General features: G+C 48.8%; 2 protein-coding genes and 1 long non-coding RNA gene across 7 annotated transcripts in view; 1 reads left to right on the top strand and 2 right to left on the bottom strand.

Annotated features, from left to right (window-relative positions):
• Positions 1–529: 529 nt before the first annotated feature.
• On the bottom strand, positions 530–13,421 carry COG1 (component of oligomeric golgi complex 1). 3 transcript variants are annotated; one of them, XM_041724416.1, is made up of 15 exons: positions 13,084–13,421; positions 10,272–10,516; positions 9,940–10,121; positions 9,627–9,797; positions 7,415–7,571; positions 6,477–6,687; positions 5,319–6,110; positions 4,630–4,776; positions 3,994–4,155; positions 3,068–3,195; positions 2,492–2,600; positions 1,953–2,062; positions 1,792–1,870; positions 1,292–1,326; positions 530–718 (listed from the first exon to the last, which is right to left on the bottom strand). In XM_041724416.1, exons 1-14 carry the CDS (start codon positions 13,402–13,404, stop codon positions 1,312–1,314), a joined length of 2,829 nt encoding a protein of 942 aa, XP_041580350.1. In that variant the 5' UTR covers positions 13,405–13,421; the 3' UTR covers positions 530–718; positions 1,292–1,311. The 3 variants fall into 3 exon arrangements, with proteins under 3 accessions (XP_041580350.1, XP_041580349.1, XP_041580348.1); XM_041724415.1 differs by having other exon boundaries at positions 530–1,326; XM_041724414.1 differs by lacking the exon at positions 1,292–1,326.
• LOC121472868 overlaps positions 12,986–27,308 on the top strand; it is a 20,416-nt gene continuing 6,093 nt past the window's right edge. The window contains exons 1-2 of the long non-coding RNA XR_005983023.1: positions 12,986–13,051; positions 15,262–15,377. This is a non-coding gene — a long non-coding RNA (uncharacterized LOC121472868). The remainder of the gene's footprint in view (positions 13,052–15,261; positions 15,378–27,308) is intronic.
• SSTR2 (somatostatin receptor 2) overlaps positions 23,648–27,308 on the bottom strand; it is a 16,317-nt gene continuing 12,656 nt past the window's right edge. For all 3 annotated transcript variants that reach the window (XR_005983021.1, XR_005983022.1, XM_041724422.1), the window contains exon 3: positions 23,648–25,788. Coding sequence is in view for 1 of the 3 variants with exons in the window: in XM_041724422.1 (XP_041580356.1) it covers positions 25,783–25,788 (6 nt within the window). In the remaining 2 variants the exon portion in view is untranslated. The remainder of the gene's footprint in view (positions 25,789–27,308) is intronic.

Here is a 27,308-nt window from a genome sequence, read left to right as displayed (position 1 = left end):
GATGTCCTGTTGAAAGTACTCTCTCCTCCGTAACAGGAGAACAATCAGATCCAAGTTAGACTGTGTCAGTGAAGCAGCCTTGCTAATAACCGTCTTCTCTCTTTGTTATATATTTGTATCTCCAGAGAGAATGTCTTTCAGACTTGTATACCCAGCTCACTTCCGCTACCGTTATTCCTCCAAAGCCTCCATCTCAGACTTAGGAAACACGGCACAGTTCTGACAGTCAAGTACGTAATGACCTTTTGTCTCACTCACAGACTTGTTTTACCAGCAGCTTCCAAAATCTCGCTGGGAACCCACCTTGGGGTTCAAGAATTAAGGCGCTGAGGAATGCTGACTGAGTGTGAGCTATCTGAACTGCTGTCTCACATCACAAGTATTGTGAAACTGTTGGACAAGGATTCACTGTATACTTAAAGTAGCCCCTGACAGTAATGGGTGGGGGGGGGGGTGGGGGGAGCCATGTTTCCACTGCTGAAACTGGAAAGACTGGTGTGGGTTAGAAACAAACAAGCAGAGACACCGGTAGAAGAAATGATGTAGTATTTATTTAGAGAGAGACGGATACGTTCCCATGTTATTTAGTCATACTAGAGAGCCAACCTAGCTTGAATAATGAAGGCGTAGATGCGTCTTCTTCCTCACTGACCAGCTGTCTGAACAAGGAGCCAGGATGCGTTGGGTCACCTGCTCGGGAGAGTGCCGGGGGGACAACCTGCCATGCATGTAGAGGAAAGTGCCTTAGAGTCTACCCAAACCCTCCTGCCTGCTCACACCCTCCACTCTACTTGGAGTCCACACAGCACACACAAGCAGATCTGAGAAGCACGGATAGCTCTAGTCAGGGGACTTTGCTCTGTGGAGACCAGCAAAGGATCTAGGGGACAAAATGAGATCTGATCATGTGATAGAACTAACATCTGAAGATAAGGACTATCCTAGGAAAAGGGTAAATAAACACAGGGACCTCCTTTCTGTGGTCTGAGCCTTTACTATAGACAGAACTTACAGGTCGGTTACTTGTAGGAGATCAAGAGTTCTGGGGCAAGTGCCAGCTCAGGTCCCAGCTTTCAGAGGGGAGGGCTTGGGCTTTTCACTACCGCCTCCCAAGTGTTAACAGCCAGATGTTTAAGGAGAATTTTGGTCTTACTGGGTTTGATGGCAGGAAAGGTGGAAAGGACACGTTGCTAATATTTTTGTCCAGCAAGAAAGCAACAGAACTAAATGCCAGAAGAAGACAAGCTGTTTGGGCTCAAACACACGTGTACACAACACAATTCAGAAATACCCAGGAGGACTCCTGCGGGCTTAATGGATGGCAGTCTACTGAAACAAAATGTGTATTAAGAAGAAAATGTCAAACTTGAGAAGCAAATTCCCTTTTATTTCCCACCCCAACTGCAAGAAATGGAAGATGAAACCACCACCAGAACAAAAGTTCTTTCCAAATAAGTACAGTCGTAGTACTACTGGGTTAGCGGTTAACTTCTTTCACCCTACAAACAAATCATCTCCATCCTGTCCTGCTTTGTTTTCTACAGCGTTGGCAGCCTGAGATGACGTTTCTATTATGAGGCTATTAATAACGTAAATGGGCATCTTTTAAAACTTCTCGCAGCTCAAGCTAGTGAAACCTTGTACTTCTATATTGCGCCGCCATTAAAAGCAGCATTAGTGCATTTTGTCATTCAGTTCTTTATCGATTATTTGAAGGGGAGTGAATCAGGTGGTTTGGCGGGAGACGGGGATAGGATCGATGGGGGTGAACCCCCGGCTCTCTGCACTAACCTGGGCTTTTGTTTCCATACTTCTGCTGGTTGATTTGGCCTTTCGGGTACTTGTCATGCTCAGTGGAAGAAGTCCAAACCTCCAAGACAAGATGCAGAATTTCAGGGGCATGAACAGGAAGTTTCAGATAGGCCTCAGCAAAAGCATTTTGGAATCATTACCTGATCTGACTCGATGCCAGGGGCAGTATATTATGGGGTTCTTGGGAGTTGAATGTGCAGCTCCTGGGAGTGAAATGATTCTCTGTCCCAGTGACCAATCCAAATAGAACCTGACAGACAGGAAATGGGGGACAGTAACAGGCTAGGTTTGTCCCTGTCTAGCGAAAAGAGAAAATCACTTCTCTTGCTAGTCATCAAGCTCTACTTTATTTCTCACCATCCTTTTGGGGAATGTTGCTTGCAGTGTGTTCATGCTTCAAAATTTCCTTTTTCATTGCCCCCAGGTCAGAATCTGAGTCACATCACTTTTATTTTATTCCCCTGAGGCCTTGATAAAACCTTAGTAATCCTTATCTACAACTGTAGAGGGGTGAGATCACGGTTGCCTCTGCAGTGAGACTATCTAATCCTCTTTCAGCCCTTACTACTATGGTGAGCTATTTATGTCCCACCCTGCTCCTGACACTGCCCCCAGGATTACCAAGTGCTGGAGCCTATAGCTCTGCACACAAACTGAGCATGTTTCTCACGTGACTTACAGAAGTTCGTTGCACTAGGCGATTAAGGTTGCTGTTGAGGTGTGGTGTGAAAACATCCAGGTCAAACGGGTCAATGAGTGCTTCCAGATAGTCAGCCACTTTCTCAATTCTGAAAAGAGGATTATGATTAGTCTCCACGCTTTTTAGGTCAAAAACCAACCTTACGGCATTTCAGTGCTAAAGAAACTCCGTATTTGGATTTATTCTTAATTCCTGGCTTGGTACCACTTGTCACTGCCCATCGTGCTTAAGTAATCAAGAGCTTTAGCCTGCTAAGATGTCGGAGTGAAGTCCATTCCTTCCTCATGTTGTTAGGGACAGTGCCAGAGGCTCAAATTATACCCAGGAGTTGGTAGGCTGACTCACAAGAGAGAGGATTGAGATTCCACCTACCACACTCCACCACGGCATTTATCCAGCAGGTGGCCACTATTGATCGAGCTGGTAATATGAGCACTTCCTGGTTAAAGCTAACCGCTAACACACAAGGAGAGGCTGTTTTGTGGCTTTCTGGAAGAGGGGCTGTGTGTGCTGGGGGAGGCAGCACGGGGCAGAGCCTAGGTGGGTTGAGCATACCTGGAGTCCTGTTTGCTGCGGCCACTTTTCACCTCCTCAGTCCTGGCTGTCAGAACAATGTTGAGATAACGCAGATCATAAAGCAGTTGCAGGGCCCGATTCTGGGTCATCGGGAAGGCACCTTCTTTCTGTAAATGAATTTCCCATCCCCACCCTTGAAGGGAGGTGATTTGTAACAGGAACAAAATCAACAGCTTTATGCTCTGAGTTACAGCTTGTTGCTTCAGAAGCAGCAGCTTTGTATACTCATAAAGGGCGGTTTGATGTCACAATGACAAAAAGATCGGGTTATACTCAAAACTTTGTCTTAAACCAAACTTAAAAACCTTACAATAGAGGTCTCGGGTGCTACAGACTGCCCTTTTTAGAAGAAAAAAGCTCAAGTGAAGGAGAGGCATTCTGAGCAGCTCAGGAGAGGAGACTTCCTCTAATTCTTTCCCAAATCCCGAGTTGGTTCCCATCTTAAAGATGTCACTAATGAAACGGGAACATCCAAGGGCAGAACACTTTGGGAAAGGGGTGAGGGGAGTGGAGGGCTGGGAGGCAGGAGCTCCCTTAGGTAAGTGCCTGTGTGCCACACACTGCACTGGGCATGGTCCACCCCCCACCCCACCGCCCAAGCAGTTCTCCAAGTGACCACACTTGACCCTGGAGAAACTGAGACAGCTTCACGTTATGCCCACAGCATGCTCGTGGTAGTGCTGGGGTGGGACACCAGGCCTTCTCCCCTTCCCGTTCAACTGCCTTTTAGTGCAAACCTACTCGATCCTTGAGAAGGGGCAGGATGAACTCGCAGGGCGGGAAGCCACTACCGATTAGCCTGCACTGAGTATAGACACTTGGAATCCTCTATGGGAACTGCCCAAACCCAAGAGAAAAAACCTCAGGGTTTTCTGTTTTTAGTGGGAAAAAATTCAAACACCTACCTTCACATGTTTTTCTTCTGCAAGTTTCTCATAGGCAGCCACCACTTGGACCATACAGCTTTTCAGCATTTCTTGCAGTGTCACTTTTGGCAAAGCGTGACCTCCAACCCGATTAATTTCCTGGCAAAGGCTAAACAGGAAGGACTGGACGTACCAGGATGGCTAAAAGAACAAAGGAAGGTTGAGTCACCAACTTGTGCCAGTTGAATGAGACGTTGTAAAAGTGGGTCCACTTCTCCTTACTAGGCTCATGCACCAGGACCTGGACCTCCCCAGGCAGCCCCCCACAGCAGTCCAGTTAACAGAAGTGACCACTGCCATCACTGGTTCAGTGGCTGGGGGTGACCTGGCAGGTGACACTGTGCTCTATGCTTTTGTCACTTTGGGGTGAGCAACTCTCCAGTGAGCAGAGGCCGGGTTACACAAGGCAATAATCACTAGCTGACTTCTTGAACAGTCCACTACCTACTTGGCCCTGTGTCTACTCTACCCCGACGGTAGAAAATCATGAATTTGGCTTTTGGCTCTTCCTCAGAAGCTGTGTATTGGCTGATTTTCTCACCTCTTTCCTCTCTGCAGAGTGGGCTATCTGGTCTGGTCCAGCCCCTGGGCACTCTGATGGGTGCATCTGCTCACCTGTATAGGGAGTCGGATTGTGGATGTGACGCTGCTGCCAGACTCCGCTTCCTCTTGAATTTCTAGTTCATCCCAGCTGGTGGCTGTGGCCAGGACTGAGCCAGCATCATCTAAAAGTAACGACTGGGTGAATCCATGAGCCAAAACCTGGTAATAAAAGGCAAATATCCAGTAGGCCACTTAGCTCCTTTATAGAGGGTTTCAAACTGCCTGAGTAATCTTGAGCCAAGATTCTGCTGCATGGGTCATGTGCGGGGGTAGCAAGTGGAAATGTCATCTTCCTGGACCAATGACATACGTCAGCAATGGGACTTTTGTCGTCACTACCTTATAATGTCAGGGCCACCCCTGAAGGCACCAGGGGAGACCATAGGGAATATGCCATTCAGGTGGAAGAGCAGGAAAGCTAGACCCCTGTCCAGGGAGGTCTTTCATTCTTATCTGGTGGAAGGACAAAACCCCAGAGTTTCTGTCTATAAGATCTAGGCTAAACCTTTGAATGGAAAAATTTTTACATTTGTGCTATCTCCTTATCACAGAAAAATGAAGGTAATTGCACGAAATAAGAACTGTTATTCCCTTACTATGAAAAGACCTCCCTGAGGTTGGCCAGCCTGGAACATGGCAGAAGGGAGACAGAACGGGGACTGCCCCGTGGGCTCGGGAACACCACGTGTACTGTCCCTCACCTTCACAACTGCTGAGCTCCAGACGCGGTAGCCCATCACGCTCTGCTGGAGGAGGAGCTCCTTAACTTCCTGCCACTTGGCCTGCATAGGAATTACTTCCCGCGTTTTCCCCTTTCCCTGTTTTTTCAGAGCCCTAGGATCCCTTGCTGGTTTCTCAGAGCTCCCTGACCTTCCCAAGATGCACTGCTTCAGATGGGGACACAGTTCTCCCAGTGACTGGCAGAGTCTGGCCATGAAAAGGACCGCGTGCAACTTGACACCGTTGAGGACATCCTGCTGCCCGTGCACAACCTGTTCGATGCTTTGCAGCTCTGCCTGGATGCAGTCTGTGATGTACTTGATGCACACCATGGAGTGAGTCTGCAGCATCTCCTGCACGGTCCCGGCATCTGCGTACCTGTCAAAGGCACAGCTCTTGGCCTGCCCGGGGAAGACATCTTTGGGCAGGGGTGAGTCATCAGAGGGAAGGTAAGCCAGGAGATCATCCAGTTTCACCTTCAGTTTAGAATCGAGGGCAGAGCAGAAGTTCTGGACACAAGGGCTAATGGCCTGTGCTTTCATGGAGAGCCCACTGCTGGCAAACTGCCCCCGGTGCGCTACGTTAACCCAGGCAGCATCAGGAGGCAGGTCGTGGGGGCTCTCGGACCAGAGGAAGAGAGACATGTTGTGCTCAAAGTGGATGTGCTTATTTGAAGTGGAGTTGCTGGTGGTGTTCTCAAGCTCCTGCAGGGCTGAAATGAGGAGTTCCTTGGAGCTAGTGGAGATGGAGTCAAAGCCTTCTTTTGTCAGAGTCTGAAAGAAAGCAAGAGAATTCCAGTCACGACTCCTGTCAGGAAGTCTCAAGGCAACAGCAAACAGTGGCAGTCCACCCTAGCACTCTGCACGTTCTGCAGCATGCTCAAGAAGTTGATATTGTGTCAACAGAGAACAGAGTCATCACTGATGGCCAGGGACACGTTCCTGACCACCTGACAGAGACCTGGTCTCTTTCTGCATCAGAGCCAGGATCTCTGTTCATGTCTATGGCTCGCTATCCCGAAAAGCCATCCCTGAGTCTGTGAGCTGAGACAGTACACTCAGGAAGGAACAGAAGTCCATCCAGTCAAAAGATCATACCAGGATTGGCCAGAAAACAACTGGACTATGTGATCTCCTCACCTGTAATCGGTCAAGGAACAGCTGCTGCATCAAATCCTCCCAGAACAAGAGCGGCTTCTCTAGAAGCCGCTGACATATCACATCCCAGCTGTGATTGGTGGATTCATTGGTAAGTAATTCCCACATAGCATCTCGGATACCTGCAAGACCTTTCATGCTCTTCACATACAAAAGCAGGTTGGTGATCCCATTTTTAATGTCTTCATTACACCTGCAAAAAAATCATTTTTCTTAGGCCTTATTAAAATTCATGGTTTTCACATGTTTATTAGGAAAAACAGTAGGACTCCATATGAAAAACTCTTACCTGGGTCCCAATATAAACATTTATCTCTCTGAGTGTTTTTTTTTTTTTTTTTAAGATTTTATTTATTCATCAAAGATAGAGAGAGGCAGAGACATAGGCAGAGGGAAAAGCAGGCTCCCTGAGGGGGGCCTGATGCGGGACTTGATCCTAGGACCTTGAGATCATGACCTGAACCAAAGGCAGACACTCAGCCACTGAGCCACCCTGGTGCCCCATCTCAGTATGTATAAATATATATAAACACAGCATTTCTGCCTAGATTTGGGGGCGGGGTCCCTACCCTTACCTCCCTGAAGGAACTATCTGGAAGGAAGTTTAGAGTCTCCTAAAACGGCTTCAAAACCCACCGGTTTAAATAAAAGTTTAGGAGTGACAAAACTCTTACATAGAATTTTAAATCCCATAGGTTATATTTAAAAGGCAATTCCCTCTTGGTTCTCCCACAATGGGGGCTACCCACCACGAAGGCAGTGACCAGTGGCTGAAGGAATGACTAGCATGACCCAGCAGGCAGCAGGCAGAGCATTATCCAGAAGATCAGGCCTCTCCCTCATTCCTCAGTGGCCTCATTGGCCCTTGTGTGGCTACACGGGTGGTCCCTGCCAGCCTCAGGAAAGTTCTGGCTACTTACATGTGGATCCATTTCTGCAGGGTGTCTTTCAGGTATTCCTGGCTGATGGGCTGCGCGAGTGTTCGGAGAGCTGGCTGGAACTGGACGATGGATGCTGGCAGGTATTTGAACCAGCTGCAGAGCTTCATCTCCTCTTGTAGAACGCCAGCGCCCTTTCCTAAGAGAAGGCCAAGTGACAAGTAATTGGGGCCATCCTTTGGATGTCATATTAAAAAGGACTGAGAGACAACTTCCAAAAATCATCTCGTATTCTCCTAGGCAGGTCAGACTGGACATCTGAAGTAGGGGGAAAAGGAAAGTAGAGGATGTACGCTCATCTGGGTGCTGGCAGCTTCCTGCCAACTCTGGGCACCATATTGGTTGAGAAGGTGAAAGACAGGGAGGGAGAGGATGGGGCGGGGCAGGGGGAGAAAGTATTACTAAGCACCGTGCTGCTCTTCAGGCTGTAAAAGTGGAACTTAAATTGTCACAAAGAGAAGATGATAGTTTCCCTTTCTTCACCATCCTCTGACCAACAGCTAAGGAACAGCTGTTCCAACCTGGAACAGCTAAGGAAACAATGGAAGACCACTCATCCTAATCGGTGAGTTGTAGCTCTTCAGAGGTGACTTCCCAAGGACACAGGCATCTGTGGGGTGACTCGGGGGAAGCCCCTGCATGGTATTCTGTGCGTGAACCCTCCAGAGCTTGAAACACAGGGGTCTTTCTAAGGTCCCTTGTACTTGTTGTTCAGAGTCACAACAAATGAGCCCGTACTCACCTTTCATAAAGGGGGTAAAGCATTAAGTGGAAGCACCTAGAGGGAAGCCAGGGCATAAGGAAGAGGCACCCTAGTTGGAAGATAAAGTAACACCAAGAAAGACTACATAACACACACACACTTTCTCTGAAAATGACCACGTGGCTGTCCCCACATTCTTGTTTCCCTTCTACCTTTGGCTGTGTCGCCTCCACCTGACCTAAGTCCTGGCGTCCTCTGTTATCCTCTCTCCTTCCTGATGACATCACCCATCCCCACAGCTTGACACAATAGCCCTATGCACAGATGTGTGTCCAGTCAGCCCTCTTACTCCTCTGTTCTGGAACCACAGTCACTTGCCCACTCCACATTCCCGTTCCAAGGGCTCAATCGTCTCCAAAGCAGTATTTTCAAGAGTGAACTCATTGTCAGCCCTTTCAAACCAGTTCATTTTCTAGTAAACTTGGACACCCTCTTTCCACACTCTCCACAGCCAATCCACCAAATCCCCTGCTAAACAGATGTCCAAGTTGTCCAATTAGTCCCCATCGTCTGCCACCTAAGTCATGATGACAGCCTTCCCAGTGAGCTCTCAGCATCCACTCCAGACTCCGTGGAGATCCACTGCCACATAAAAGCAAACTGCATTTAATTCCAGTTAGAATAAATGCTATCAAATAAAAGTATGGGAACACATAACAGAAGGAGGAACAGGCCTGCAAGGTCCTAGAAGGCTATCCATTGTAGTCTGGATAAAGTCCAAACTCCCTAGCCTGGTCCACAGAGCTCTGCATCATATGGTCCCATCTAACAGACTGGCCACATCTCTTCTCATGCGGTTCTTCCCCCCACCCAATCCCCCTTGGCCTCACCTGCTTTACTTTTAGTTCCTCAAATATATTAACATCTTCCTTGCCTCAGGACCCTTGTACGTCCCACCCCCTTTGCCTGGAACTCTTCCTTCCCTTCTTCATCTAACTCTTTTTTTTCTTTTTTTTTACTTTATTTATTTATTCATGAAAGTCGCAGAGGGAGAAGCAGGCTCCATGCAGGAAGCCGGACACGGGACTCAATCCCGAGACTCCAGGATCACACCCAGGCCAAAGGCAGATGCTTAACCACTGAGACACCCAGGCATCCCATTTCACCTAACTCTTAACCAAACTTTTGGGTTTTGAATTAAATATTCTCCAGGGAAAGCATCACTGGTGAGGTCCCTCCTTTGAATGCTCCTAAGTCAGTTTGTACTATGCCTTTATGGTAGTGGCCACTACTGTTACTCAATGGATAGGTGCATATTTCTGAGTTTAGTATTTGCCTCTACCACTAGACTGTGCCCTCCGCAAAGGTAGGGGTCCTAATTTGTCCAGTGCACTGCTATACCCCCGGAGCCCAGCTCAGTAGCAGGCAGATGGTAGGTGCTCAGTAAATAAGTTGGAAAACCTGAAAATAAAAAAGCTTGGCTAAGCTCACCAGTAGGATGCTGGCCTGTGATGGTCTCCAGAGTTGAGAAGAGCAAGCCACATGGCAGGGATGGATCTGGCAGCTGGCCTTCTGGTAAAGTGTAGAAAAGAGCATGAGCTTGGTTCAGAGTGTTGGCCAACAGCTCCACTAATGAGCAAATCTGGGCCTTGATGCTGGCACCTATGAGAAGAAACCATCCTCCTGTAAACAACTTCCTTTAGTAAAGTCAGAACCAGAGTACACTCTAGGTGCCTCAGTTTCCCTCAGCTCCTCCTCCATTCCCTTGTTTAAGGATCACATTTTGGAAAGAAGCCAAACCCACCATGGTGTGGCTGGTTGAGAAGTTTCTGTATAGCTGCCTTTCTGGCCAATAGGAAGTCTGTTAGGGCTTGGCGTGGAGAACTCTCTTCTAAGAGCATTATAGCACACAGGGCCTCAGCTACAGCTTGGTCAGACACGGCCTGGCATTTGAGCAGCATCTTACTTTCATGCAGAATAGTTGACCTAGAAAGATGATGACAAAGGTCAACAGGGAATTTTTTACATCTTGGGAAGAAGAACCTTGGTACATCCAGATGGAAGACACATTCCATAAGCCAGTTGTGGTGAAGTGTGGCCATCCTCAGAGCAGATCTTTATGCTGGACCCACTTACCGGAAATGGCTGGCTGCTGCTACCTGACGGATGAGTATAGGGAATCGTGAGAGGACAGGGCTATATCGGGAAGTAGAAGAATCCAGCTGGAGCAGGTTGTGAAGGTGGCAGCAAAGCAAATAGAGCTGTGTGGCGTGAAGATATTGAGAGGCCTCCATCGAGCTCCAGATCTTCTCGGGAATTTCTAAGAGCAGCTTGATCTGGGCAGCCATGCTGTAGAACTTCTCCTGGGACGGCTGCTGTGGCTGCAGGGAAAGGCACACAATGAAGGAAGAAGAGCAGACCAGTGCAAGACCAGTGTTTGGCAGGCTTGGGGAGAAATGTGCGGGTACTGTAAGGTACAAAGCTTTTCTTAAGCCCAATTCCATGCCACATGGCAAGCTCTCAAAGTTTTAGTGTAGTAGAATTACTGGAGTCAGGAGTGCTGTACAATCCCACTGGATTTTGCTCCCAGTGGGTGCACCTGTGCTCAGTCTCATGGAGACACACAGTTCACCTGGTCATCTCAGTCTGGTTATCAGCGACCCTCCATGTGTCTCCACAGCACGGAGCCCTATGGACCACTACTCAAGTGAGCTTTCTCCTTCCCTGTTCTGATGTGCAGCCTCCCTACATTTGCTCCTGCTTCTTTGAGTGCATGATGGACTTCTTTATTACTTGTCCATCAACTCTTCATCTGGTGCAGTCCACCCTCCTACTCCAGGACTCTCTATCATCCACCACTACCACGTCTCATTTTTAGTCCTCGCCACTCCCAAGTCCCAGTGGAGCCTTTTCTGCTGCTGCCCTGCTAAGTTTCTCTGCCATTCCATCATCAGTATGTTCAAAACTAAATTCATCTCCCTACCAAAAATTTTAGTCATCTGATCTCCATAAGTACCTTGGCACTCTGCTCCCATGTTCCAAGGAGATTCATATCCTTCGGACGGTTCTGTTACCACTTCCAGGAGTCTAATGCAAGTCCTTAACATCTCACACTAAGATTAATCCAAAAACATTCTCTACCCCTTCCAATCCTTTCCCCTTTGCCTTCAGATTAACCTTCCTCAAAAGGCATTTAGATTAAAAAAAAAAAAAAAAGGGCATTTAGATCATATCTTTGGTCAGTTCTAAAAAGCTCCTCACTATTTGGTATCTTGGCCTGATGGTCACAAATTTCCTGTCTGTCCAGTACTTTCTTCCAGGGGCCCTTCAATCCATTCATTCTCATGTGTAGGAGAGGGGAAGAATTTCATCCCCTAGAGCAATATCTGGACACATTTCTGATTATCAGCACGGGGAAAAGGAGTTGATACTACTGGTGTCTGGTGGGTCGAGGTCTAGAGGGATGCTTATAAACATCCTGCAACTCACAGGACAGTCTCTACGACAAAGAATGATCCAGCCCCAAATGTCAAAAGCACCAAGGTCGAAAACTCCTGCTTTAATCAAATTGAATACCTGCTTTTCATACTCCAGACATGTATTCCAAATCTCATGTCATGAAGGCCCCTCCCTAGTGAGGAGGACTCAAACCTCAAGTGACTTCCTTTGGAAATCTTATGGTAAATGTCCATAATTATTTTGGAATTACACGTTATCCTAAAATACTTTCTACTGTTACTCTGAATTGTTGCCACGGACTTAAATTCTTGGACTGGATTGTAAGCTCCTTCAGAGCAGGAACTAGGGGGCTTCTGTTTCTTGGTGCCTGAACGCAGAGGGCACTCAAACTTTTGTGGGTCTGCCTGAGAATAAATCAGATAAAACAACTATAGAAAAATAATTTTTAAAAGTCAGGCACAGCCCAAGTTAGCTTTTAACTAAACCGTGAAGCGTGACTCCGTTACAGGAGAGGCTGGCCACCTAAGAGGAGGCCTGTACAAATGCACAGCTTCCAGGGGAGCAGGATGGAGGAGGCCTCTCGTTGCAAAAACTGTGTTGTGTCAGCCCTGCCTACTGACCCAGATTCTCCCCTAAAACACATGTTGTATTAAAAAGTTTCAAACTGGGGCAGCCCTGGTGGCTCGGCCGTTTAGCACCACCTTCAGTCCAGGGCCTGATCCTGGAGTCCCGGGATGAAGTCCCGCATCTGGCTCCCTGCATGGAGCCTGCTTCTCCCTCCGCCCGTGTCTCTGCCTCTTATGAATAAATAAATAAAATCTTAAAAAAGAAAAATAAGATAAAATAAAAAGTCCCAAACCGGAGCTAAATTGTACTTTTGCAAGTTCTTTCCCCAGGTGGTGAAGAGCGGATTCCAAACCTTTCCAAACCTTTCTGCCTCCAGGGACCCTTCCACTCGGGTCATCCCTAAGTCAACAGTCTTTAGAAATGCAAAAATGCAAAGTGATGCTCCAGTACTGGGATGTACTTAGGGCTGTACTTAGGGCTGAATCCTTCCACACCAGGTGTAATTAATCATTAGGGAAAAAAAAAAAAAAGCAAGCACTCGGGATAACTCGGCTAGGACGCCCTTGGTTGCCCCCAAAGGAGCATGTTGGGGGCTTGATGACACCCAACAGCTGCCCCCAGAGGAGAGCAGGTCTTTGGGATCGTGGAGGTTGTTCCTGGGAATGGGTGGGACGAGCTGCAGGAGGGGACGTCGTCGGCACCGGGGGAAGCGTGTTGGGAGAAGTCGGGGACGTTAGGCGGGGGGAGGGGAGGGGGCGGGGGAGGGGGAGGGGAGGGGGAGGGGGAGGGGAGGGGGAGGGGAGGGGGAGGGGTGGGGGAGGGGAGGCGCCGCCAGGTCCCGCTGCAGGGAGCCCGCGGCCCGGAAGTCCGGCGGGAGCCGCGCGCGGCGGGTGAGCGGCCGGCGGGGGGCGGGGGGGCTGACCTGCGGGTCCCGCGGAGGCCGGGGCGCGGCCGGGCCCGCCAGGCGCAGGCGGAGGCGGGCGCAGTACTGGTCCGTGGCCTTCACGGCGTCCACCAGCCCCTCGGCGCAGCGGCGCATCTGCCCGATGGTGTCGGCCGCCTCGATCAGGTCGCGGTACCGCTCGCCCACCATCTGCCGCAGCTCCTCCTTCTTGTGCTCGATCTCGGCCCGAACCTGGCGCTCCAGCCCGCGGATCTCCTCCGCTCCATGCGTCTCGAAAAGCGCCCCGGGGTCGCGCAGGTCCAGCCGCTTGAGCGCGGGAGAGGCGGCCGCGGCCGCCATGATGGCCCCGTCGGCGTCCTGACGGGTCACTTCCGCCCGGAGGCCCCGCCCGGCGGCCATGTTGGATGGGGGCGGAAGCGCTTCCGCCCCGCTGCCGGCCTTGCTTGTTGGGGGCACGTCGGTCCGCGGGGGTGTCTCCCAGCCTCCCGACCGCGCCCAGGGGCTCGCGGAGCTCCAGCAGCCGCGCAGCAAGAGCGCCTTGGCCCGGGGCGTGCAGCCTCCCGGGGCGTCGTTGTGCCCGCGGCCCCGGGCTGCAGTCGGGGTGCCTTGGGGTCCGGGGGCGGGGTCCGGCGGGTCCTCCTTGTGTGCAGCCCGTGCCTGGGCGCGAAGGATGCTCGGATGCTCGATTGCTCGGCGCCCGCGGGGCCGCAGGGGCGCGGGGCGGGGACGCGGGGGCCTGGTTCTTACCCGGACTCCAAGACCCCTTTTTTTTTTTTTTAAATTTTATTTATTTATTCATGAAGCACCCAGAGAGAGAGGCAGACACAGGCAGAGGGAGAAGCAGGCTCCATGCAGGGAGCCCGACGTGGGACCCGATCGCAGGTCTCCAGGATCACGCCCCGGGCTGCAGGCGGCCCTAAACCGCTGAGCCACCCGGGCTGCACCTGCCTCTGTTCTTTTAGGCAGATCCCAGACTGCAAAGATCGCCCCCCCCCCCCCGCCCCTAAATGAAACCATTCATGCCATATCTCACACCAGCCCCACAACGTACTGGAATATCCTCATTTTACAGCTGGCTAACCTGGAACCCCCCCACCCCCCCACCACCAGCAAAAGGATTTAGTCGGGACCACCGTTAACTTTCAAAGCCCGCCCACAAAGTCAACTGAACGTGGTAGGCACATCAGTCTTGCAAAGGAGGTAGAGATATATCCAGTCCGTGCACAGTCCCTGCAAAACGCCAGCTTATGTGCCCACCCGAGTTGCATATGGCTAATAAGGGATGGGGATCCCATCAAGATTTTTCAGTTCCCGGCTTGTGCCTTTTCTGCTTTGTGGCACAGCTTCCTGCAGATTCCCACCAAGCACTCCAGGTGCCAGGTCTGCAATTTACCGTCAGGTCAGCTGCATGCTGTAGGGGACGTTGTGTTGGCGTAAGGCTGCCCAGCCTCTGTGGAATGCCTTTTCTGCATTTGGGGACATCACCTCTGTGTGGCAAGACCTTTTCCAGGGGCCCCTTACAGCCCTGTCGGGAGCCTGTGGACCAGGGATTGACTCATCAGACAACCGCTTGGGACTTGAAACGGAGAGCCCGTGATGTCAAGAGGCAGCAGGGAAAGTGGGGATTTCTTCCTGGTGGTGGTAGAGGTGACCTCTTGCAACATTCACACCCCGGGGGCAGCAGGGGCATCAAAACCAACTGGAGCTCCCAGGTGCGCAGGCTGCTGGTGGCAGCTTTGGGGCGCCCACAGTGAGGCCCTGCCTCAGAATTGATGGCCCAGTGGCATGCTTTGGTTGGGTTCTGAATGCTTTCACTTTCCTTTGTTCCTGTTTGTCCCTTGAGCCTGGTTCTCCAGCTTTCCCAGAGATTGCATGAGCATCTTACTGATAAATTTCATGTCTTTGAGGATCAAAATTGGTTTTGGTTGCTTGCCCTCCCGAGTCCCTAACTGACATTTCCTTCTGAGTTACCAGCTCCATAAGAGTTTGGCCCACATCCGTCTAACAGCCAAGAAGGAGGCAGGTGGAGGCATCGGTGGTGGTGGTGGTGGTGGGGGGTGCCTGGGGGTTTGTATGAGGTGGCTTGCGCTGTGCACACACCTGTCCTCTCAGGTAGAGAAAAGGCCGGCTGGCCGCAGACATCGCCACTTCGGAGTGTGTTCCTAAAGCAGAGCTTCTCCTCCTCTGCTTCCCCAGCCACGTTCTTCTGGCCGCCCTGAAGATGCCACTGTTGCTCTTCCGCCTGCAGAACTGAGTGCCCAACAGAGGCCGTTACCAAACCGTCTTGCGCTGGAAAGGCTCCAGGGGTGGAGGTAATGTGTCCTTGACGCTTTACTCTCTGTCTCCTTCTCCTTTCCCTTCGGCATCAAGGTCCCACGTGCCCCTCCTTCTCTGCATTGTTGTTGTTTGTTTGTTTTGCTCTCTGGCCCTCTGGAGACCAGGGTGGGGGCCAAGAGCTGAGCTTCAGCAGCTGGACAAAGCAAGTGCTGGGGACCGAGGGCTGGGGATGAGAAACTAGTCCTTTCTGGAGAAACTAGTCCTCTTCTCAAGGAGGTGCAAGGAGGTCTCAAAGGGCATTTCCGAGTTTCATTGCCATCATTTTATTTTGGTTCAGGGAGGAGGGTGTGCTATGCGTGGGGTGGGAGGGTGCCGGGAGGGTTTCTTGGTGTCATTTTCTTCTTTTTACCTTAAATCTTTAGAAATAGAAGATATTTAGTGTTTACATTTGAAGAGCTTATGTTTAGATCATCCTGATTACATTCATCCCTATCTTTCCTCCTCCCTCTGTTAATCTGCTGTTGGTGCCTCTCTTTTTTTTTTTTCTCTCTCCTTTGCTGTCTCTTCTAGTGCAGCCACCGTGGAATTTATTTTGAGCCCCACCTAGGCACTTTGCATATGTTACCTTTAATCCTAACAATAATCCTACAACATAGGTGGTCTCACACTCATTTGTTAGACAAAGCCAGGTTCAGCAGAACCAAGGCACCTGCCTGGGATTACACAGTTAGTCAGCAGCCAAGCCTCCCTACCCATCCTGGTCAGCCTGACTCTAAAGTCCTTGATATTTCTATTTTGTCACGTTATTAGCTTCAGAGAAAATTTCAGAACATCAAGAGATGGATGGGTCAAACAATTCTGAGCCACATTCAGATGGTGCCTACACTGCTTCCTACACTCTGCTATTGTTTAGGCAGTTTGGAACCCGAGCTGGAGCGTGATTTGGGGGCAGGTGGCACACAGGGTGGCCAGGCCTCATGGCCAAGCATCTGTGTGCTAGAGGGCTCGCTTTCAAAACCTACATTTGTCCTGACGTGTTTGCTTTCTCTGGCCCCATTGGCATTCTGATTTCGCTCAGTCTGTTGAGGGGACAGGTTTGTCCTTACTTTTTAAATAGAAATACAGAAAGCAAGACAGCATAATGCCTAAAATAGAAGGGTTCTTAAATGGTCTTTGCAGATACCACACGGTCTCCTTCCCTTATGCCCTGTGTGGTCTGGCATCTGGAAAGGGTCCGGGACACCATGGCTCGCTCCCAGGCAGAATCAGTAAATATTTGCACGAGTGGATAGTGTCAGGCATGTCAGTGTTCAGTGTGAAGAGCAAACCTGCAGGACACCCACCCCAGGGCCCCCGATGATGTCAGAGGAAGGGACGTCCTCCCACAGAGTTAGGAGCTGGGCAAACCCAGAGAAGAGAGGACGAGTGGAAGAAGCAGGCTTAACCTGGGAATGTTAAAATAAGTTCAACTCCGGCTGCACTAGAAGAGACAGGAAAGGAGAGAGGAAAGAAAAAAAAAGAAAGAAAGAAAAGGAGAGGCACCACCCACAGATGAATGGAGAGAGGGAGGAAAGATAGGGGAATCTGATCCAGCAAAGGACAGACCAGGTCCGTAAAAGGGACAGGAGGCCGGACTCCACATCGCCGCCTGGTGGGATTTGGACTTTGGCTGTCAGCTCGGGGCTGAGATGCCAGTGCCATAAAGGGCCCGATGCAGTCGTCTTGACGTCTTATCTTAAGAGCCACGTTCATCAGCTGTGTCTGCCGGGGCTGACATTTGTAGTGGAAGGGGTGGTTGTTTGACTTCACTGTTTGCAGATTCCTGAGACTCTGCCTTCGACAAATAGCCAGGCAGGCATCACCCCCGATGAAGGAGCCTGGACGTCTGGGCTACACACATTCTCAATACCTTGACCGAACAAAAAAAGAAAAGGTGGTGGAAAGGGGATGGAAACTGCATGCGGCACGTGTGATGTGCTTAATTAGCGTGTCATTGGATGCTCCCTACGTTCACTGGCCCCGTGCGGGATGAATAGGGAGGGCCCAAAAGATACTTGATTAACAGTTGGTGACTCTGTAACAGGCTCAGACTTCTTTTCAAGTCCCGTATGTTGTCTTTTCCCTTCCCCACCTTCTACCCTAGCTGATGAGCCTCTCTGGGCTCTGTAATGGTGTGAATGTCCTCTTATTAGATCCGCTGAATCTACCAGCCTGAATGTATACTTAGACCTTCCACCTGTTGTCTTGTTACAAAGAAACCGTGTTCCTGCTCCCTTGACTTCTGGATCTCGCTTCTCACCTCTCAAAGGCTTCACTTCCTTCTCTCTGCTATCATTTCCCCCCAGTTCAGCTGGATCTTCCCATCACAGGCATCCCCTGCTTTTCAAAAGTTCACATCAGGCCCCTTTGCTTTTAGGAAAGGTAAGCACTGGGTGTTAGATTATATGTTGGCAAATTGAATTTAAATAAAATTAAAAATTAGAAAAAAAAAAAAAGCAGACTTCCATTAGTACCTATTTTCATTAACAGAAAGAAACCTGAAGAGGATTTTCACTTTTATGAAAAAAAAAAAAAAAAACAGGTGAAAAGCGCAAACAGGGGCGCCTGGGTAGCTCAGTCGTTTAAGCATCTACCTTCAGCTCAGGTCATGATCCCAGGGTCCCGGGATTGAGCCTCACGCTGGGCTCCCCACTCAGCGGGGGTCTGCTTCTCCTTCTCCCTCTGCCTCTCCCCATGCTCTGTCAAAAAATAAATAAAATCTTTAAGGAAGAAAAAAAAAAGCACAAACAGAATCTAAAGCCGGGTCCCAATAGAGGCAGTGCACTGGAGCAGTGAGAGGGGTGCCCAGCCCCTTCCCCAGAGCACACCCCGCATCCCAGCATCCAGCCGCCGCAGCTTTGAACTGCATCTGGGAGCATCCAGGCTGTACCTCCACCGGCTTTGTGTGTCTGTTACCAAGATGTGTCCTAAAGTATCAGAAAAGACTAAGGTGATTTTTGGGGTGTGAAAGTGCTCAAAATTTTTTCCATGTGAAGTAATGGTAATTGCTTCTTTTGCTAATGAGAGGTTCTGTGGAACACTAGACTTTCAGATGGTGGGGAAAACCCGGATCTTAAAAACATTCTCTGATGTCTCCCATCTTATAAACATGCTCTGTCGTCTGCACGCCTCTTTTCAGCCCCTGTCCATCTCTCCTCTCACATCAAGACTTCATGATTCTGGTCCCCTCCGGTTCTCTTCCTCAGCTCCACCTGTCGGGGCTTCTCACATCACCACCCCGTCCAGTAAAAGCGAGGAAGGCCACCTTGCCAGCTTTAGCAGCTTCCCAGTTTCTGGGCCTTTCAGCATGGCTGACCCACCCCTGTGGACACTGTTTCCCTCTTGGCTTCTGCGACATGCCCCCCAGGGCCTTCCCTCCTCCCTCACAAGGCACTTCTCGATCATTTTTGCTGGCTCTTCTTCCTGTCCTTGACTGCTGGTGCTGGATGGGCCCAGGCTTGAGCCTTAGCACCAGTCTCTTCTTGGTCCGCGTTCCTTGTCTGGGTGATCCCCTTCTGCCCCCAGGTCCTAAGAGTTAGAGGGTCATTGGGGCCGTGGAAATGGAGAGCAAGGAACAATGTCTGCAGGTGACTCCTGCATTTGTGACTCCGGCCTGAGCTCCTGCTACATCCCAGGCTGCCTCCTTTAGAATCACCACGTGGTCATCTAAGAGACATCTCAAACTTAATGTGTCCAAAATAATGACTCTCTGCCTGCCACCCATCCTACACCCTCCCCTAGTGCATCCCCAGTTCAGGAAATGGCATTCATGGCTAAGGGACTCAGAACCATCCTAGACCCAACTCTCTCTCACCCTCCACACCCCAATCTACTTACAGGTCCTTCAGACTCTTCTTCCTCCCAAATAGGGGTTGATGAACTTTTGCTAGAAAGAACCAGAGTCAATGGGCTTTGCATGCTCCACAGTCTCTGTTACTATTCAACATGGCCACTGTAGTAAGGACTCAAGACTAGACAGGATGTAAATGAATGGTCATGGCCGCGTGCCAATGACACTTTATTTATAAAAGCAGGCAGAGTGGCCATCTTCAGTCCATGGACCATAGCTTGCTGATCCCTGATCTACAAGAGATCCTTGTCCTTCACCTCCACCGTCCATCCTAGTGCATCTCCTGCTTCAAACCTCCGATGGCTTCCTGCCCTTTGGGGACAGAAGCAGACTCCCATCAAAGACCACCCAAGTCCCTGCATGGCCTCTCCACTCCCAACGATCTACTCCTACCTCACCCATCTTCCTTCTGTTTCATAGACAAGGTGTTGCTAACTTCTCCCTAAGAGCTCCACTCCGGCTGTTTCTTTTCTTTTCTTCTTCTTCTTATCATTATTATTATTATTTTTAGAGAAAGAGAGAGCATGGGAAAGGGGGGAGGGGCAGAGGGAGAGTGAGAGAGAGAATCTCAAGGAGGATCCACTTGGAGCTCCATCTCACCACCCTGAGATCATGACCTGAGCCGAAATCAAGAGTTGGACATTCAACCCACTGAGCTGCCCAGGCACCTCCTCTGGCTCTTCCTTTTACCAGATCTTCACATGGGGGTCACCCCCTCTGAGAAGCCCACCTGGACCACCCCATCTAAAGTAGGAAGAGCTAACATTTTTCAGGGGCTCAGTGAATGTCAGCCACTGATACAGACTCTGAATATGAACTACCTACCTTATTTCATACTCACAGTTTGACAAATTCACAAATCCCTCCAAAATAGATCCTGTTTCTATTTTTACTTTTATCGAAGAGGGAATTGGGGCCGAGGGAGATTATATAATTTGCCCCAAGTCATCCAGGAAGTAGCAGAGCTGAGATGTAAATCAGACTGTCTGGCTCTGGGGCCTGTGTGCTGAACCACCTGTCCTTACTGTCCATGTATTTTCATCAGAGCATCTGTCACCATATTGAGACTTGGTGTTCTTTTATTTGTTGTATTTGTTTGTAGAGTGTCTGCCCTACAGCAAGGAGGGGGAGACTTGGTCTGTCTTTAAACTCACTGAATTCCCAGCTTCCAGAACAAGCATCTGGTAACACGATAGATGCTCACTATGTTTTTAGTGCACGGATGACAGTTTAACTTCGTAATAGGTTAATTTACTGATATGCTGACAAGCCAGTAAGTATTCAAAGATCAGTAGCCCCCAGGCACGCACAGCTGCCACCTGAGACGATTCTGCTGCCCTGATATAGTTTGGTGGGACGTTTCCCTCTGGGATACGACACAACTGGAGGAATATTGGGAGGAAGCATTTCCAAGTCTGCCAGGATCATCGTGCCCTGTCTTGGGATTCACACAACCTGAAATTCTAAGTATCAGTGGACGTCAGCTTTAGGACATTGCAATTTCAGGGACTTGGGCCCGACTTCTACGGCTGCAGAGCCATAGAAGGAGCTGTGCTTGCAGGAAGCTGTGCTAGGCTCTGGCTCTCCTGGGTTGGGATGCTTGTTTGCTCGTGTGGTGTCTTGTTTAAGTTCTGCCAGGTAAAGAGACAGACCGAGACTGTCGGCTCAAGACTGGATGAGAGAAGACTCTGGGTCTTTAGACACAAGACAATGTGAAGTTGGGTAGTTGCAAAGATAATTTGGGAGCACATGCAAATAATGGGTTAAAATGTATTGAACGGCTGGTTTTTTGATATGCTTTTGGTGTAGGTAGAGGTAGTAAAAGAGTAGCCTACGTGACCTTTACATTTGAGAAGTCGTGCACAAGAATTGGTGTATGTATATACATATATATATTTTTAAAGATTGTATTTGTTTATTTATTCGAGAGAAAGAGAGAGAGGACAAGCAGGGGGAGAGGCAGAGGGAGAAGCAGAACTGCGGGGCTTGATCCCAGGACCTCGGGATCACAACCTGAGTTGAAGGCAGACGCTTAACTGACTGAGCCACCCAGGCGCCCCAAATCAGTATCTTACAAAGGGAAACCATGAAATTATATTCTGAAGTGTCAGTGCCCCAGGCAGTTAAATCTTTGGGAGTTAACCACCCAGAGTACTATGTGGTTGGAACTCGAACCCTGGACCACTTTTGTACCACCTAAGCCATCCGATGCACACAACCTGAAATTCTAAGTATCATTTTCAGATACTGAAACCTCCACTGAAAATGGAGGTTTCTGAAAATCCAGTTTATCCTCTTAGGAATTAGAGAGTGAAGGGCAACCCCCCAGGGCCCTTCAGCTCCCCCACCCCCCATACTTAATGTGGAAATTCTCCTGAGCTCCCTCCAGCTGTGCCAGCAGACTGTAGGCAGCTTTGAGGGTGCTGGGGTCCCGACATGGGGGCTGGTCTGTGCATTGACATGCTGGTAATTCTCCACGTGCCTCCTCCCCGCCACCCTGTCCACATTCTGTGCCTTAAGGTGGACCTTTATGGGCTGTCTCACTGGGCTCTCTGCCCCTCTGGCCCTGGCCGAGTTACCTTACAGCTATAGCTCCCAGGGAGTCCCACCTTCCCCATGGCTGCGGCTCTTGCTGGGCTCTAGAACATCATCTCCTCCCTCGGCCCTTGAGCTCCAGGGCTGGTAAAGGCTTGCACCTGCATGGAGCGTCCGGGCGCCTCATCCATCTCTGGCTGATGCCCTTACGCCCACCCACACCTCTGTGCACAGTTCCTTCATTACATTCATTTCAGTTAAACCCCTTTGAGTGTGCCATCTGTTTCTGGCTGGACCAAGAGTGATACAGATGGTTACACACCGAGGATTAGTGGCACGATCCCCTCCTTCTGGTTAGCACCAGGCCCCAGGCCACCCATGGTCTCACACTGGGGGCAAAATAAAGGACTAACTCAGCAATTTCTAACATGTCACAAACTGCTAAGCTTCTAGAATGTTTCGGCAGTATGAGGCTCTGTTTAGGGAGGCGGGAAGTGGTATCCCAGGTCCGTTCTGGAGGAGACCAAAGTTTAGTTAGGCTTGGCAGGGAAGGAAAGCCCCTTCTCCATAAAGGAACACTCCGTGTAGACAGAAGGCGTGTACACCTTATCGGCAGACACACATAATGCATTTACTTTTCTGCTCTGGACCGGCTTTCATCTTGCATCACGTGGCTGGTGGTGTTAGTGCCAGCTAAGCTCTCTACTAATGGCAGGATTAGAAGCTACAGTTTAATATTAGCCAATTAGAAAATGGTCAGTTGTTTAACAACCAAGAAGTTTCTGGTCTTTTTTTTTTTTTTTTTTTTTTTGCTGTGATTGAAGGTGAGGGAAACCTGCTATTTACTGGGTTACCTCTGTGTGCCTGATAACGTGATAAATTATTTAAGATATTTCCTTTGATCCAGACTCTTATGCAACCCTGTGAGGTTCGTGCTGCTATCCCTGGTTTGCAGACGAGGAAGCGTGGGCTCGAGACCGTCAGGTGGAAGTGTGCTGTGGCAGAGTGGTTCAGAGCGCAGGTTCTGGTCGAGTGATGCAAGTTTGCCACACTTCGGTTTCCTCGCCTGTGGAGTGGGTGTTAGCACCTGTGGGAACTGAATGAGATGACGCCTGTAAAGTGCCCAGCACAGAGATTGGTCCATTTTGAGCACTCCAAATATTACTCACTTTTCTTTTCTGGTTTCAGCGGTCTGATTGTAACTAAGACCCTGTTTTAAGCAGCGAGACATTTTCATTAGGTTTTGATTTTGAATGTCTGGAACGAAGATGAGAGGGTGATAAAAAAAAAAAAGTTATTTATTTATTTATTTTTTTACCTAATTCTAAAGCACTTGATATTTCCCTGTAATCACTTCTGCCATCAGCGGGACCTGGCACATCCTTATGGCACTCTGGGAGCTCCCCCTTCACCGTGTGCTTTGCCGTGACTCAGCCGTGCTCTTTAAACTCGGCCCCAGAATCTGGAGGCCATCATATTGGGTCATTAAGGATCAGTCTATGGACCAAATGGCACTCAGCAGTGGTTGTCTATTTTAAAATGTTGTTTTTCTCTTGCTACCAAATGATTGCTAAGATATCTAGAAAACGTTTTTGTCGGTTTTTCTTTGGGCTTAGCGTTAAAAAAAAATTCTAAAGCTTCTAGTTCAGAGTGTCAGGAAATCTGGAAAGTGTGGGTTATCTCATGACCTAGGACCATTGCCCATCGTCCTGAATGTGTAGAGTCTCTTTCAGGGGTAGGTGGGAGCAGAGGGGCGCTCACATAGGTGGCCTAGTGAACAAACTTCAGCCTGGGTCCCTTCGATGGATAGTATGATTTCATGTGAAGGTAGTTTATAGTACGGTACACTTGCAAATAAAAAAGAAAGAAAGTCACTAAAAAGCAGTGTTTGCTTCTTGCTTTCTGGTATAGACAGGCAATTACAGCAGCAAAGATAGAGGCCAATTTATCTGACATACAGAGGAACGTACACATTCACAAAGACAGAGCTTATTTGAAGGCAAAGGCAGTTTTAGCAATTTCATCTCAATACTGGACATGCAGGAATTACACGTTAAGAAGAATAACCACATTCAAAATACCACAGGAATAATAAAAATAGCTTGCGTGCATACCTATTCCTGACATATTAAAAACATCAATCACATCACGTCACTGACAGTGTTTTTGCAGTCGGGGCTGCTGAAGGCTTTTCTGGATGTCCCCAGTTTCCTTGTCAGGAGCATGGAAGGAGAAAGAAAGCTCAGTAAAGCCTTCCTGGGAGGGTAGGAGGGGGCCCAAAGGTTCGGATTTCCTGACCCCCCCCCCCCCCACCGTCCAGGAGGAGGATGCAAACCATGTCAGTGCTGCTCAGAAGAACAGAGAGGGGTGACGGGCGGTGTGAGTGCCCGTGTAGGACGGGCTTTCAATCTCCCACGATAGTGATTGATGTACTATTTGTAGAAACCCACTGTCGTTCCCTGGTGAGTGACAGCAGGGAGTGATGGACAGATTACGGAGTAAGTATACTAGGAAAGACGCCACACGCGTTAAACTATCACCGAACATGTTGTCAGAGTCAACCCCGTACTGTTCTTTCTTGCTGACATGATTCTCAGGCTGTTGGAAGGTGGAATGGAGATATTTATTTATTTCTTTATTCCTGGATAAATGGCTTCCAAATCATTCCGGAGAGTCGGATTGTCTGCTTTGGGCTTGCCATCGGATAGGGTGAGCGTGGAGGCCGCTCACAGCATTTGGTTGTGTTGGCCGGGCTGGTGGATTCTCTCCTCCTCCAAACTGATGGGAAAGCAACCTCCATTAGCTGGTTGCTCTTATTAGGAACCGTTTTCTTCCATTCAGCTGTGCCGTGGCCCGCTCCTGTCTGAGGCCACACCACTAGCAGAAGCTGGGGGGGAAGGAAGGGGGCAGGAATGAGGCCTGGCTCTGCATCATCCACCAGGGGGATGGATGCCTCTGCTGACTATTTCCTTCAGAATTGGTTCCCACTTTCTCATTTTGTGAAAACTAAGGTGTGCCTTTCTATTGTTTAAAGGTGGGCATTGTGGACTTCTCAAGAGAAGCCATTTAAAAAATTTCAATGTAGGTATATGTTTCCATAAACCTTAGAGAACACTGTTTTGAAAGACGGGTGGACGAGATGGCTAAAGGACATGAACTCATCTAGATGAGCTAGATTTTTAGAATGTGAGACTCCCTGCTCACAGGTGCCCTGTCTCCTCTCTTGACGTTACCCGAGGACCTCTGGAGCTCAGCAGACTTGGCATTCCTGAAGGCGGCCTCTGACATTAGGCTTCACGGCTGACACAGTCTGTCACTTCAATGCCTTGCTTTGGCGCTTCTCCAGCAATGAGGGTTGACTTCATTGATCCTGGAGGCAGTTAAGGAGGCCCTTGAAATCCCAAATCCTCTGAAAACCCATTTCCACGTTGACCCAACAGCCCAGAACCATGTTGCTGATGGCAAACCAGATTTTGTATCTGCTCCATTGGACCAGAAATACTCTGTTTGAGGTTGAGGAGGGATGGGTTTCCCCGGCTGCAAAGACTGCCCCCAGCAGCAGCCACATGCAGCATGGTTGAGGATGTTGTCACCTCTCAGCCCACAGGCCCTTTAGAGTGAGGAGAATGCAAAAGAAGGTCATGTGAAGGTGCAGAGGAAAGGAAAAATGAACCGTCTGTGGTTAGTTGCCTCCCAGAGCAAGCCTGTGGTAAATACTATAGTGCCTAGCCACCTGGGAGTTTGGAAGATTCAGGAGACTATTTTAAGCTGCTAAAAAGCATTTCAGCTGAAGCCAAACAAAGTGAGTCTTTATCCAATCTGAGTCTTTGCTCCAGAAGTATCTGGATTGCAGATGGGCAGCACAGCTCTCTTCCCCATCGCATACTGGCAGGTACTTAAAAAGCACACAAAAGGAGTTGATGTAGATATCCTGAACCATGGAAATGCATTGTAGCGGGATGATGGACAAGGGGAAGACTTCTTTTATGGTGGAGAGCCTCTTTGTGGAGGTGTGCTCATGCCTGAGGAAGAGAACTGCAGTTCATTTTCTTGGTGGCCAAGCATCTCCACTTCCCCCAAAGTGTTCAACCTCAGATTTATATTAAGAATCATGGAGGCACAAAGCTATACTAATCAAAATAGTATGGTATTGGCATAAAAACAGACCAATAGATCAGCGGAGCAGCATAGAGCGCCCACAGATAAACCCACATATACATGGTCAGCTATGACAAAAGAGGCAAGAACAGACAATGGGGAAAGGACAGTCTCTTCAATACATGGTGTTGAGAAAACTGGACAGCCACATGCAAAAAAAATTGGACCTCTTACACCACAGACAAAAATCAACTCAAAATGGATTAGAGACCTAAAAGTAAGACCAGAAACCATAAAACTCCTAGAAGAAAACATAGTAAGCTTCTTGACATTGGTCTTGGCAATGATTTTTTTTTTAAAGATTTTTATTTATTTATTTGGAGAGGGAGAAAGAGAGAGAGTGAATACAAGGGGGAGGGAGAAGCAGGCTCCCCACTGAGCAAGGAGCCCAATGCAGGGCTCAATCCCGGGACTCTGGGATCATGACCTGAGCCGAAGGCAGACACTTAACTGACTGAGCCCCCAAGTGCCCCTTGGCAATGATTTTTTGTATTTGATACCCAAAGCAAAGGCAACAAAGCAAAAATAAATGAGTGGGACTACGTGAAGTTAAAAAGCTGCTACAAGGCAAAGAACAGAATGAAACAGCAGCCCACTGACTGGGAGAAAACATTTGCAAATCATATCTTTGATAAGGGGTTAGCATCCAAAATATATAATGAACTCATAAAACTTAATAACAACAAACATTTGATTAACAAGTGGGCAGAGGATCTGAGTAGATATTTTTCCAAAGAAGACATACAGATAGCTATCAGGTACATGAAAAGATGCTCAGCATCACTCATCATTAGGGAAATGCAAATCAGAGCCACAACGAGATACCATCTCACATTTGTCAGAAGAGCAATTATTCAGAAGACAAGAAAGAGATATTGGCGAGGATGTGAAGAGAGAACCCTTCTGCACTGTTGGTAGGAATGTCAGTTGGTGCAGTCCCTTGAAAAACATTATGGAGGTTCCTCAAAAAATTAAAAGTAGAACTACCCTATGGTCCAACCGTCTCACTTCTGGGTATTTATCCATCCAAAGGAAATGAAAACAGGCTCTCAAAGAGGTATCTGCACCCCCATATTCATTGTAGCATTATTTATGGTAGCCAAGACCTAGAAACAATGGACGGATGGATAAAGAAAATGAGATATACATATATATCTCACGTATATCTCATATATAATATATATGTGATATATATATAAAATGTGATATATATGTGATATATAGACACACACGCTAGAATATTCAGCTATAAAAAAAAGAATGAAATCTTGCCATTTGCGACAACATGAATAGATCTTGAGGGCATTATGCTAAGTGAAATAAGTCAGAGAAAGATAAATATGATATGATTTCACTTATGTGTGGAATCTAAAACAAAAGAACC

Source organism: Vulpes lagopus, chromosome 12, assembly GCF_018345385.1.
Source record: "Vulpes lagopus strain Blue_001 chromosome 12, ASM1834538v1, whole genome shotgun sequence".
In the NCBI taxonomy this organism is placed as follows: Eukaryota; Metazoa; Chordata; class Mammalia; order Carnivora; family Canidae; genus Vulpes; species Vulpes lagopus.
The sequence above is the reverse complement of the archived record's forward strand: the minus strand, read 5'-3'. Positions and strand labels throughout refer to the sequence as shown.

Coding starts and splice junctions, on each gene's coding strand:
- COG1 (XM_041724414.1), bottom strand. CDS start 13,404: ATGGCGGCCGCGGCCGCCTCTCCCGCGCTCAAGCGGCTGGACCTGCGC. Junction 3,196..3,993: donor CAGAAGAAAAACATGTGAAG/GTAGGTGTTTGA, acceptor ATTCATTTACAG/AAAGAAGGTGCCTTCCCGAT. Junction 1,871..1,952: donor CTGGCATCGAGTCAGATCAG/GTAATGATTCCA, acceptor CTTGTCTTGGAG/GTTTGGACTTCTTCCACTGA.